The following is a 13734-nucleotide window of genomic DNA, read 5'->3' as shown; positions in this document are numbered from 1 at the left end:
TCCCTCCAATGTCATTCCCCAGGGTCCCTTATTTCTCTGGGGAGCAGCATTTTGTGGAGATCAGTGGGCTACATTGGGAGGGGGGAGATTAGAAAGTTCTGTTCTGTCACTGGAAAATGCAGTCCACTAATCTCTGTATTGTTCCAAATACAGCAGGGGTAGTCAACCTGTGGTCCTCCAGATGTTAATGGACTACAATTCCCATGAGCCCCTGCCAGCGCTGACGGGGGTTCATGGGAATTGTAGTCCATGCACATCTGGAGGACCACAGGTTGACTACCCCTGAAATACAGCACATGTATTAAAAACTGGAAGAGTGCAGAGCATTACTCTGGTTCTAACCCATAGAGGACAAATGCTGCATCGGAACTAAATGGGAGCTGAGATGAAAGTATGGATTGCATTTGTTAACCAAGACATACCTTTCTTTTCTTCCATAGGGAGATCGTGGTTTTGATGGCCCAAAGGGTCCTCGGGGGCAACCAGGCATTGGCATAAAGGGTGAGAAGGTGAGCAGTAAACATGTCAGGGAATGTCTACAGTTTAAATAAAGAAGAATGCTCTGTGACTGATACTTCTCACAAAGGATCTAATGAAGCAAAATAAAGAATTGCTTTTTTCAATAGCCACTGAACAACATTGCAGATAGATGGCTGCCCAATAAACTATCCCAAGCCCTCTTGAACATCTCAGCTCAGAACGTGAGGTGAAATAGAAATTGTTTGAGTCTGTGGGAAAGTTAAGTTCTGGAATGAAAAACAACAACCGAGACTGTACATGTTGCTTATTACTGTCAAATAAGCATGCATAAAGCTATTTAAATGTATTCTTGTTGTTGTTGTTAGGTGCGAAGTCGTGTCTGACCCATCGTGACCCCATGGACAATGATCCTCCAGGCCTTCCTGTCCTCTACCATTCCCGGAGTCCATTTAAGTTTGCACCTACTGCTTCAGTGTCTCCATCCAGCCACCTCATTCTCTGTTGTCCCCTTCTTCTTTTGCCCTCGATCGCTTCCAGCATTAGGCTCTTCTCCAGGGAGTCCTTCCTTCTCATTAGGTGGCCAAAGTATTTCAGTTTCATCTTCAGGATCTGGCCTTCTAAAGAGCAGTAAGGGCTGATCTCCTCTAGGACTGAGCGGTTTGTTCGCCTTGCAGTCCAAGGGACTCGCAAGAGTCTTCTCCAGCACCAGAGTTCAAAAGCCTCGATTCTTTGACACTCGGCCTTCCTTATGGTCCAACTTTCACAGCCATACATTGCAACTGGGAAGACCATAGCCTTGACTAGACGCACTTTTGTTGGCAGGGTGATGTCTCTGCTTTTTAGGATGCTGTCTAGATTTGCCATAGCTTTCCTCCCTAGGAGCAAGCGTCTTTTAATTTCTTTGCTGCAGTCCCCATCTGCAGTGATCTTGGAGCCCAGGAAAATAAAATCTGTTACTACCTCCATTTCTTCCCCATCTATTTGCCAGGAATTGAGAGGGCCGGATGCCATGATCTTTGTTTTCTTGATGTTGAGTTTCAAGCCAACTTTTGCACTCTCCTAAGAAATGTATTCTCATAAGAAATGTATTCTAGAAAATACAGGCATTTGGTTGAGTCGACCTGAATTCAGTCACCTCCCATTGGCCCCTGAGCCCCCCCTACCATGAAAACCACCACCAATACGTGCATCCCACAGGGCCATCAGTATGTTACAGTTAAATGGATGTTCTCACGATGTGTGTTCCATTATTATATTGCTCTTCTGTTATGACTGTATTGTTATTGTTCAATATACCATGTTATTTGTATTGTTTTTCTCCAGTTCCATGTAAACCGCCCTGAGCCTCGGGGGAGGGCAGTATATAAATTAAATAAATAAATAAATAAATAAATAAATAAATATTAAGTACACTTGCCAGCTCATCTGGACTGAGGCTATACAATTAGTTTCAGGGAAACTGTCTTGAATTGTACCTAATTTATATGATTTGTCCTGTATTGTCTTCCTTGATTTATTAGGGAGAAATTGGCCCTCCTGGTTTGCCCGGGCCCATCGGATTGCCTGGTGTTGGACTTCAAGGGGACAAGGTGAGTATCGATGTGTGAGGTGTTTACAAATAGTCACACTGAATAAAATATTTCTGTAGGATTAATATTCTGACATCGTTTCTAGGGAGTAGAAGGCCCCAAAGGACCACCAGGGCCAAGAGGGCCACCAGGACAAGGTTTACCTGGACCAAAGGTGAGAAAGTTCAATTGTAACAGAACCATCTCCTGGATTTTCATTATTTAATATGACTTGTAATAATTGGCTTCTTCTAACTAAGAGATAATAACAATATAATTATAATCATAATTATACAAAAATACATACTTTATATACCACCCTTCCTTGTTTGTTCAAGGCAGTGAACAACATTTTTTAAAACAATACATGATGAACAATAAAACAATATATCCTTCATAAAACCTACCTGCTGTTATTTGTATCCCTAGGGGGATTGATTAGAGTTTGGAGGGGTTCCTGTTAATTCTGTGAGGATTCAAGGGGGTGGCTGTTCTTTAATGTTCTTTGGTGGGTACTGAGATATCTTGTTTGTACTGAGGTAAAAAATGTTTAATTTAATAATGGTAATGCCTTCAGAATTTGAATTATGCCATTCATTCAATGGCTAAAATTGAGATTGCTGGCATTATCTCAGTGGTCCCCAACCTTTTTATCACCGGAGACTGGGCTACACCAGCGGTCCCCAACCTTCATTTGGTCAGGGACCGCCTCCGGGGGTGGGGGAGAGCCAGCGGCCTGGCTGCCGCAGTTGCTCATAAACGCGCATGCCCAATTGCTGCGTATGCGCGTTTTGGCCACCAGATGGCGCTAACACGCATGCGCAGAGTTGCCGCGCATGCGCATTTTGGCCACCAGGGGGCGCAAACGGGCATGCGTGGCAGTTCCACTCGTGCGTGTTAGCATCGCTGGCACGCCGGCTGCTGCGCCGGCTGCCGCACCGGCCTCTTTCCCCCCCTCTCGCTCATACGCTGGCGGCCCGGTATGATGGCCTTTGTGGCCTGGTACCGGGCCGCAGACCGGGGGTTGGGGACCCCTGGTCTACACTTGACAATTTTACTGAGGCCCGTGAGAGGGGGGGTAGTCTTTTCCCGAGGGATATCGCTGCCGCCTGAGCCCTGCTCCGCTTGCTTTCCTGCCAGTGCCCCTGACTTCCTGCCGAGGGGGGCGCTGCCAGCAGCAGCTGCCACGCCGAGGGGGGAGCCCCATGCACCCAATGGAAAAGTTACTGCTTAAGATTAGGGGGACCTCCCAACATGTAGTACAAGTGGGCTGCTACAAAAGGCTGATATTGTTTCAAATCTACCCCCTACTGCCTGCCCTATGCAAGCTTTAGCTACATTCATACAGCTTGCTCCATTAGTGCAAAATTGAAAGAGGTGGGCAGATGCCACAGCTTCATTTTACAACTACTACTACCACTACTACTTCATTATTACTTTACCACTCCTTTACTAATACTTAACTATACCTTACTACTGCTTCACTACCACTTCACTATTGCCTTACAGCCACTTTACTACTACTTTACTACTGCTTTACTAGTGCTTTACTAACACTTCACTACTGCTTCACTACAGCTTTACTACCACTTTAATATTGCTTTACTACTGCTCTACTACCACTCTACTACCACTCTGTTAACACTTTACTACTAGTTTACTAGTGCTTTACTACTGATCTACTGTTGCTTTCTTACTACTTTAACATTGCTTCACTATTACTTTACTAATACTTTGTTACTACTTTACTATTGTTTTACTAACACTTTACTACTCCTTTACTAATGCTTTAGTACCACTCTACTTACTTACTAACCCAGCTGGCAGCATGTGGGGGAGTGCAGAATCGAACCTGGAATGCCAGATTACAAGTCTGCACTCCTAACCACTACACCAAACTGATAGTGAGATTCTAGCATAGTAAGATTACTTTACTACTACATTACTATTGGTTTACTGACACTTTACTACTCCTTTACTAATGCTTTAGTACCACTCTACTTACTAATGCTTTACTACTGCTATACTATTGCTTTCTTGCTACTTTACCATTGCTTCGCTATTACTTTACTACTGTTTTACTATTGTTTTACTACTGCTTTACTAATACTTTGCTACTGCTTTACAACAGACACCCTGTGAGGTGGGTGAGACTGAGAGCCCTGATATCACTGTTCGGTCAGAACAGCTTTATCAGTGCTACGGTGAGCCCAAGGTCACCCAGCTGGCTGCATGTGGAGGAGTGCAGAATCGAACCTGGAATGCCAGATTAGAAGTCTGCACTCCTAACCACTACACCAAACTGATGGTAAGATTCTAGTGTAGTAAGATTATAAGATTGTCAAGCGTAGACCGTTCCCCAGTGATAAAGGGGTTGGGGACCACTGCTCTAAGGTGCTCTTGGACTCAATTCTAGTTGTTCTACTGAAGACTGACACAGCTACCAGCTGAAACCATAAGGGAATGAAAAGATGTTTGAGTAAAAGAGTTATATGGATTTTCATGAAGTTAATGTTTTTCTGAGTCAAGCTTTTTTGTTTCAGGGTGATCAAGGTTTGCCAGGTGAAACTGGAGCTCCTGGAGAAAGGGGTCTTGGAGAACCTGGTGCAAAGGTAAGATTTGATTCTAATGCTTTTAGAAGCCTACCCATTCTGATTATTTTAAAATCACAATTTAACTAGGAGATAGCAGTGTAGGAACCCAGTTTATTCTCCCATTCAGCAGTAGATAATAGCTCCAATCCAAGGATAGGTACACTCAGCAACAAACTGCCAACGAGGCAGAACAGATAGGGATGCCAGTCCCCGGGTGGAACCTGGGGATCCCCTGGAATTATAGAATATCTCCAGGCAACAAAAATCATTTCTTTGGAGAAGATAGCTGCTTTGGAAGGTGGACTCCATAGTCTAGCTCTGAAAGATCTGATGACGACCCAACCCAGGAATGCTGATGCTGTTGCTGACACTAACTTAAATCGTTGCTTCAATTTAATTGTAAATATTAAATATTATAAACGTTAATTAATTGTTAAATATTTTATATTGTTATTACAATGTTTTAATATGAGGTACACCTCCCTAAGGCAGCTTGCTGGGAGAGTGGCATAGAAATAAACAAACAAACAAACAATAGCATTATACTCCATTAAGGTTCCTCGCCGCCCCAAATTCCACCCACTCCTGACTCCACCCCCAAAGCCTCCACCTATTTTCCAACCCAGAGCTGGCAACCCTGATTGGGGTTCAAGTCTACTATCAAATATGCTCATAGGGATTTCTTGATCTCAACTAATATCCAGCTTCTCTATTTATTTGCCTTAGGGGGAACCAGGTTCTTCAGGGCTGGCGGGTCTCCCTGGCCTTCCAGGAGAAGATGGAGCACCAGGACAAAAGGTATGTTTGTTCCTCTTTAGTTCTGTGTCATTCTAAAGTGATAAAGTTTATTCAAAGGCTTGCCATCCTTTCCAGGAAATAAATGACATCTCTCTCTCTCTCTCTCTCTCTCTCTCTCTCTCTCAGATTTTATATATATATATATAATCTGAGCTACTTTATTTCATGGTTAGGGATTACTGAAAAGCAGGGTTGCCAACCTCCTGTTGGGGCCTAGAGGTCTCTTATTTTTGCATCCGATCTCTAGACTACAGAGATTAGACCCCTGGAGAAAATGGCTGTTTTGTAGAGTGGGCTACATCAGTGGTCCCCAACCTTTCTGAGGTTGGGGACCGGCAGGGCATTGGGGCGCGGCCGGCCCTGATTCCCTCTCCCTGCCCTCCTGCAGTAAGAAGCTTCCTTGGCTGCAAGCTTGCGGCCTGGGAAGTTTTTTTACTGGGGGGGGTGGGGAGAGGGAGCCGCGGCCCGGCGCCATGGCCTTCGCGGCCCGGCAGCGGGCCATGGCCCGCAGGTTGGAGACCACTGGGCTACATGACATTGTATCATGCTCAAGTCCTTTGCCAGGCTTCACTCCCCAAATCTCCAGATATTTCCAAGCCAAGAGTAAGAATCATAGAATCATAGAGTGGGAAGGGGCCACACAGGCCATCTAGTCCAACAGGACTGATCTGTGAGAACCGCTCTAACAGGACTATGACTGGCCCATGGTTGCCCAATTGGCTGCATGTGGAGGAGCGGGGAATCAAACCCGGCTCTCCAGATTAGAAGCCATTGCTCTTAACCACTGTATCGACCACTACACCAAGCTGGTAGACCACCTATTCCACATAAAGAATTGCGCATATATTGTATAACCTACAATGATGTGAACGCACAGAGCTGGAGCTTAGCAGCAGAACATCTGCTTTGCGTGCTGGTTCAATCTCAGGTTCAAACCCCCACACTACACAGCTTTTGAGGTTTATGCACTTCATTCAATATACATTTTATTAAACATGCACAATTTTCTCTTTTCCCTTCCCTTTCAGCACTTTCTACTATGTCTTTTCATTATTTGATAGACTGCATTATAGGCCTTGAGCCTATGTATTGTACAATATGTATTTGTACAATCTGCCTGAGCACTGAAGAAGGCTGTTGTGCCGAAACGCATCTGATCTAGGCTATTAGGTCTTTGTTTATTGTTGTATTGATTTTACACATGAGGCTAAAATTGAGGGCCTTTATTGGTCTTAACCTTTCTTTAAAAATAAATACATGTATTTGCATATACTATAATGTTTCTAATTCTTCCACGTAAAATACTTATAACAGGGGTAGTCAACCTGTGGTCCTCCAGATGTTCATGGACTACAATTCACATGAGCCCCTGCCAGCAAACGCCATGGGAATTGTAGTCCATGAACATCTGGAGGACCACAGGTTGACTACCCCTGACTTATAACATCTGACGATACATTTGTATACATTTAACCTTTTTGGTTCCTTGATTCAATCCCCTCATATCTCCAGCTAGGATCAGGGAAGCCTGTGATACAAATAGACTTCCACCGACCCTGGAGAGCCACTGACTGTCAGGATAGTACAGATTTTGACAGAACAATGGTCTGTCATGTGTTCCTGTGACTGTAGGTTCAAAACTGGGAAGGGGAAAGGCTGCTTTTTTATTACAAAAAAATGAAACTGAGCACTGATGTAATGTATATTTTGATGGACAAGTGTAAACAGCTCCATGTTGAGTCTATCCTGGATATTTCATGGATGTTACTATGCAATTGGCACGGTTATTTTAATTTATTTCTTTTAAAAACATATTCTTCCTTGATAGCGAGAATGCAGTTAGCTAAAAGTTATACAGTAGAGGTAATCATGGTAGTATGCTGCAGACGAAACATACGGGAGCCTTATGACTCCTTAAAGACCAAGAAGTTTGGATTTCAAAAAGTTTGGGTTTCAGAAGGGACGTGGACAAAATTGAGAGGGTGCAGAGAAGAGCGACGAGGATGTTCCAAGTCCGAGAATGGCTAAGGGACTTGGGAATGTTCAGCCTGGAAAAGAGGAGGTTGAGAAGGGGATTCCTCTCTTTAAGTATTTGAAAGGTTGGCAGCAGAGATTTTGCTGGTTTCTGTTGGCAGCAGAGGACAGGACCCGCAGTTATGGTTTTAAGCTACATGGAGAATGGTACTAGCTAGATATCAGGGTGGAAATTCATCATCAAAGTAGTTAGCAGCAGTGGAATTGGTTGCCTAAGGAGGTGGTGAGCTCCCCTCACTGGCAGACTTCAGGCAGCAGCTGGGCAGATACTTATCATGGATGCTCTAGGCTGATTCTGCACTGAGCAGATGGCCCTTATATGGCCCCTTCCAACTCCATGATTCTAGTCTAGTCTATAAGTAGTATAAGCTTCAGTGGACCACAGCCATTTTGTCAGATGCATGAGATTGTGTATAAATTGTGTATCTTTATAAATAGCCATAATCATGCAAGTGAATATATGTTTTGTGCTTTGAATTTCTGTAATCCTGCCTCTGTGTTATCTCATTGTAGTCGGCACACCAGTACTGTAAAGTAAGCTAGCATTGCTATACACCTACTGCAAATGATGGCTGAGGCTACCTCTTGAGCTCAGAATTGAGATTGAGCCTATCAAGTTCAGCTACACTTCCTGACTCAGTGCTCAGTAAAATATAAACCATCCATATGATCTAGTATGAAACATTAACACAACCATGTCCTATTGCTGTCTATTGCAGGGAGAACCAGGATTACCTGGCCTCCGTGGTCCGGAAGGGTCTCCTGGGATTGGAATACAGGGTGAAAAGGCAAGAGATCATTTGGTGATGGACTTATTTGTGCTGCTATAGCGTCTAGCAATGCATTATATCTACAGCTTGGGTCTTAGAACAGCAATTTAGAGCCTTGCTTCCACCTATGCTGTATATCTTTTGTGGACATGCTCTTTTGTTCCAGTGAGACAAAAATCTTTTAGAGAGACAGAAAGGACCTAGCTCTAGAACAGGGCTGGCCAAACTGTGGCTCTCTAGATGTCCATGGACTACAAATCCCATGGGTTTTGTAGCCCATGGGATTTGTAGCCCATGGATATCTAGAGAGCCACAATTTGGTCACCCCACCTCTAGAGGAAAGAACTACACAGTGGAAGACCACCTTCACAATGGATGAAGAAGGGCACAAACAGAAGCTAGGCTAGAGAGTCACTACATAGATTCTACAGGACAACTGTACACCAGCTGAGTGAGCCAAATGATGTTAAGCAGAGAAGTCGTACTCATAGTTAGGTTCACAGTTAGCACCAGGGCATAATAGGTTTGGGTTCAACCATTTTTTTCAAATAGGGAAGAGGAAGTCCCCTTAGATCCCGTCCTCAAAGGTTTATGATGGATATCATGGGAGCTACATGGACAAATATCTTGCCGCGTGGGGGGCTATCTCCTGACCTGGATGGCCTAGGTTGGCATGACCTCATCAGATTTCAGAAGCTAAGCAGGGTCAGCCCTGGTTCTCCTTTGGATGAGAGACTACCAAGAAAGTCCAGGTCTGCTACACAGAGGCAGGCAACAGCAAACCACCTCTAAATATCTCTTGCCATGGAAATGCTTTGAGGTTGCCATAAGTCAGTCATAACCTGATGGTGTTTTCAACCACCGCCAATAAAAGCTGTAATGATGAGGGGGATTGGGTGAGAGTGAGCAAAAAAAGCTGGCTGATCTAACCCATAGGTTCTATTGGTAAAAATAATTATTAATAGTTATGTTTCAATGTACAAAAGTTGAAGACCTTACCCTTTCTTCCTATAAGGCTCTATTGATATCAAGTGGATTAATTGTAACCAACACATTTAATTGATGGTCATAGCTCATTATCAGGACCAGTATTCTGAACCTGAAAGTTATTTATTTATAATTGTATTTATATAACCATCCCTCCTGAATGCTGGCTCAGGACCGTTTACAGCATAATAAATATATTAAAACATACATCATCCTTAACACTATTTCGCTCCCTCATAAATTTGGGAAACAGCCTCCTGGGAGGAGACTGTCCAGGGCCCTGTCCGTCCAGGTCCACCCTGATTGGCCCTCCCCTTCCAGCTCCCACCCTCCCTCCTTGCCTGCTAGAAGCCTTGTGGCTGCGGCCTCCGTTGTCGCCCACAAGGAGATAGGCAGCGACAGGCCTTCGCGGCCCGCAGGTACGCTCCTGCTGGGAGGGAACTGGGGGGGGGGAGTTTGTAGCCTCCCTGTGGGCCACAAAGACCTGTTTCCGCAGGCGGGGGGGCTTTCTACTCCATTTAGCCTGCTTTGCAGGCCAAAGGGAGCCACGGCTGCCCTCTCACGCCCTCCTGCCTGCTGCCCTTTTCACAGCCCATTTTTAAAATGGGCTTTGATAGTAGTAAAATAATAAAACGATACAATTAAAACTATAAGGTAAGTAGAATTCCAATTCAGCACAGTCTACTTGCTGATATTAGACCTCTCAGAGCTTATTTGTTCCAGGGGGAGCTGTTCTGGGATTTTACAAGAGGAGGCCACAGATCATTCATTGGCCTCTGCCCAGTGGAAGAGCTTCATTCTGCAAGCCCTTCGGAACTGTGAGAGTTCTTGAAGAGCCTACAGATCTTCCAGGAACTCATTCCACCAGGTTGGGGCCAGGACCGAAAAGGTCCTGGCCCTGGTTGAAGCCAAGTATATGTCCCGGGGACCACCAGCCAGTTGGAACTGGTGGAGCGAAACACTCTGCAGGGGGCATAGTCAGCCAGGAGGTCCCTCGGGTTGTCCAGAAGCATAATTGTTTTTTTTTTAAATAATTGCATGTGGTTGGAAATACAGCATGTTTATATGCTTTCCTTTTCTTCATGCAGAGCAGCTAAGGAGAAAACTGTACTGGTTAATTTTCACAAGAAGGTTGAAATAACTCATGAGAAGCTATCTAGGAAAGTAACTTGAAAGTATTCCTTCTAGGGGGATCAAGGTCAAAGAGGTATACGTGGATTATCAGGACCAACTGGAGTTGCTGGACCTGCTGGGGCTAAGGTATAATTAATTTATTGCCGTTATTGGGAAACTGAGAAATACCAGAGCCCACTTACGAGGAGACAGGGCTGCGATTACAGACACGGGAATAAACTCTTAGGAGAGGCTGTTTTATTCCCTTATTGTTGGATACCCCCCCATGAGGTGAGAGCTCTGAAAGGGCTACTCTGTGAGAACAGTTCTGACAGGACTGTGACTAGCCCAAGGTCACCCAGCTGGCTGCATGTGGAGGAGTGGGGAATAAAACCCAGCCTTCCATATTAGAGGACACCACTCTTTACCACTACACCAAGCTATGATCTGATAGCCTCCCTGTCAGAACCCACTGACCAACAGAAATGGCCATCTTTATGATTCACCCCCCCACCCTACACTCCTATGGTAGAAAAGTGAGCAATTAGTTTAATACTTGAAATGTTTATGATTTAATGTATTTATTTTAAATTCTAATTGTATACAATTTTGTATGTTTTTATTGCAATCTGCCCTGAGTCTCACATGACAGGGTAGAATATATATTTCACAACAACAAAAATACTAATAGTTCTAAACAAAATGACACTCTTCTGAGCCATTAACTTCAGTGAACTGAGAAGTGTGTCACTATACTAAGGACTGGTTAGTTATTTTGGTGCAGAACTTTGATTGCTTTCCTGACAGTCAATCCACAGTGTTGCCCATACCTAAGAAACTAGGCCCTCCCTGAAAAAGCTTTATACCTTCAGAATCCTTTTTTTATAATTAGTGTTATTATATTCCCTTGAAAACTAAAGGCTTTTTTTTCCTGATGGCAGGGTGAACCTGGAGCTCCAGGACGTCTTGGAATGCCTGGTCTTCCAGGACGAGCTATTATGGGACCAAAGGTAACCAATACATTTCTCTTGTTGTATCATGTTCATTACAACAGTGTAGGCACCAGCTGGAAACTCTGGTGAGTTTAATGAAGGTAGACTTATTTGCAAGCGATGTAGTTTAAGGCAGCTGTCCCCAACCCCCTGTCGGTACCGGGCTGCGGCTACTCCTCATCCTCCTCCTCGGCTGCTGCCTTGGGGGCTGCCCTGCCACTCTGCCACCGGCTCACCTTTAGTGCTCTCCAGTGGCCACCATGACTGGGGCTTCCCCTCGGTGTGGCAGTGCACAGCTGCTGCTGGCAGCGCCCCAGCGGGAGGGCAGGAAAGCAAGTGAAGCAGGGGCTCAGGCGGTGGTGACGTCCCTCGGCAAAGGACTACTCCCGCACACCGGGCCTCAGTAAAATTCTCAAGTGTTGACCGGTCCCAAGTGATAAAAAGGTTGGGGACCATTGGTTTAAGGGATTGTGAAATGTTAACATACTTTGAACCTGAGCCACATCAGAGCTCTATATGAGATGGGCATGAACCTAAAAATTCAGGTTCTATTTGAGGTTCAGGACAATCCCTGAACCGAGCCGTTATTTCCCCAAAGGGAAATCTCCCTTTCTCCTGGCCACAGAATCTGCTAGTGTCTAGTTTGCTTCCCTGCACTTTGAAGTGTGTGTGTGTGTGTGGGGGGGGGGAGCGAAACAAACCTGTTTAGTGGCTTGGAGCCATTTAAACCTAACTACTGACAGGCTAGCAGCCATCTCAATCTAACAGCATAATCCATTAGGCAGAAATGTCTGAGAGCCATTTCATTGGTCTGTTTTGCATATGTATTTATGGATAAAGCTTGCATAATTAACTTGTGTACTTGGATTCTGAAATGCCTAAGACGGAGGCTTGTTCAGAAAATTCTGCAGGTTGGATCCGGTGTCTCCTGTTCAGGAACTTAGTGGGGCAGTTTGCTGTTTTTGGACTCTTGACTTAATGAACTTATGCCCCATTCCCTTTAGATGGCATTGGCGATGCCACTGAGAAATGAGGGAGAGGAGCAAAAGGGAATGGGTTAAATGGCTCATAGCTATTTAAACCTAACTGCTGATGGGTGCACCCGCCCCACTGTTAGGTTTAAATGGCTGGCAACCATTTCACTAGTCAGTTTTTCTTCCTCCAGCTTCCAAGTGAAACAGGTTAAATGACTTGCATTCAATTAATCCTAACAGCTGACAGGCAGGCCTATATGCAAATAATGAAATGGTTTAAATGTGAATGCCAAAATGGGTTTGGGTTTAAATGGAAAATGATGAATTGGGTTTGCGTTTAAATAGTCCAAAGAGCTGAACCAGACAATAGTCTAGTAAATGGTCAGGGAATGCGCCTTCCCTGAACATCGATTTGAGTGCTACAAACCGAGCCAAGTTCATGTCAAATTTTGGCTCATAAACCCAGTTTGTGTCCATCCTTACTCTATGCATTGCAAAATTTCTTACTCAGAAAACACTTAGAGGTAGGAAATTGCAAACAATTTCAATGTAGGTCACTGTGTATAATGCATAACCTTCTTTGCTGCATGTACAGATAATGTGTGTACAATGGGAACAGACAGACTGTCAAGGCTTCCCAGATGATGTCCATAAATGAAGTTGACAAGTATTTGATCATCACATTTGTTTTCATGACCCACATGCAAGTTTGAAACAGGCATCGCCAATGCCATCTAAAGAGAATGGGGCATAAGGCCATTAAGTCAAGAGTTCAAAATCAGCAAACTGCCCCACAAAGTTCAAGAGATACTGGATCCAACTTGCAGAATTTTCTGAACAAGCCTCCCTCTTAGGCATTTCAGAATCCAAGTATGCAAGTTAATTATGCACGCTTTAGCCATAAATACTGATGAAATAGCTAATTTTCAATGAAAAAATTCTGTTCCACAAAGAAAACAAATTACAGCAAATAAGGATGCAATCCTAAACACACTTATGAGTGGAGAAGTGGGGCTTTCTTCTGAGAATACATGTTCAGGATTACACTGTATGCATGAATACCATTTATCCTTGATTAAACAGTCATATGTGTATATTTTTATTGAAGGGCGATATTGGATTACCTGGTCCTCCTGGCCCAATTGGAGAACAGGGAATAGGGATTCCTGGTGCTAAGGTAATCATCAAACTGGTAGATTAACTAAAAATTAATAAGTACAACAGAAAGTATTTTAGAAAAAACTGGACAAGAGTTCAAGTGTTTCTTTTTGCCAACAGGGCGATCGTGGGCATCCAGGACCACCTGGACCATTTGGACCAAAGGGAGATGGATCTCCAGGCCCAACAGTAAGTACCAAAATATTATGTATGAAGTACTCTTGCCTGGCGGAATAAGCTCCCAGAAAACATCAGGGCCCTGTCGG

The 13734-nt window shown here is 44.2% G+C and overlaps 1 protein-coding gene across 1 annotated transcript in view; it reads left to right on the top strand.

Moving 5' to 3' along the window:
* The window catches only part of LOC143829250 (uncharacterized), a 73792-nt gene that overhangs the window by 31336 nt on the left and 28722 nt on the right, over window positions 1-13734 (top strand). Inside the window, exons 15-24 of the mRNA XM_077319787.1 lie at window positions 441-509; window positions 2001-2069; window positions 2155-2223; window positions 4592-4660; window positions 5369-5440; window positions 8194-8262; window positions 10420-10491; window positions 11286-11354; window positions 13419-13487; window positions 13589-13657. Of these exons, the coding sequence (XP_077175902.1) occupies window positions 441-509; window positions 2001-2069; window positions 2155-2223; window positions 4592-4660; window positions 5369-5440; window positions 8194-8262; window positions 10420-10491; window positions 11286-11354; window positions 13419-13487; window positions 13589-13657 (696 nt within the window). The remainder of the gene's footprint in view (window positions 1-440; window positions 510-2000; window positions 2070-2154; window positions 2224-4591; window positions 4661-5368; window positions 5441-8193; window positions 8263-10419; window positions 10492-11285; window positions 11355-13418; window positions 13488-13588; window positions 13658-13734) is intronic.

This window comes from Paroedura picta, chromosome 2 (assembly GCF_049243985.1).
Source record: "Paroedura picta isolate Pp20150507F chromosome 2, Ppicta_v3.0, whole genome shotgun sequence".
NCBI classification, from domain to species: domain Eukaryota; kingdom Metazoa; phylum Chordata; class Lepidosauria; order Squamata; family Gekkonidae; genus Paroedura; species Paroedura picta.
This window is presented reverse-complemented; position numbering and strand designations above follow the sequence as displayed.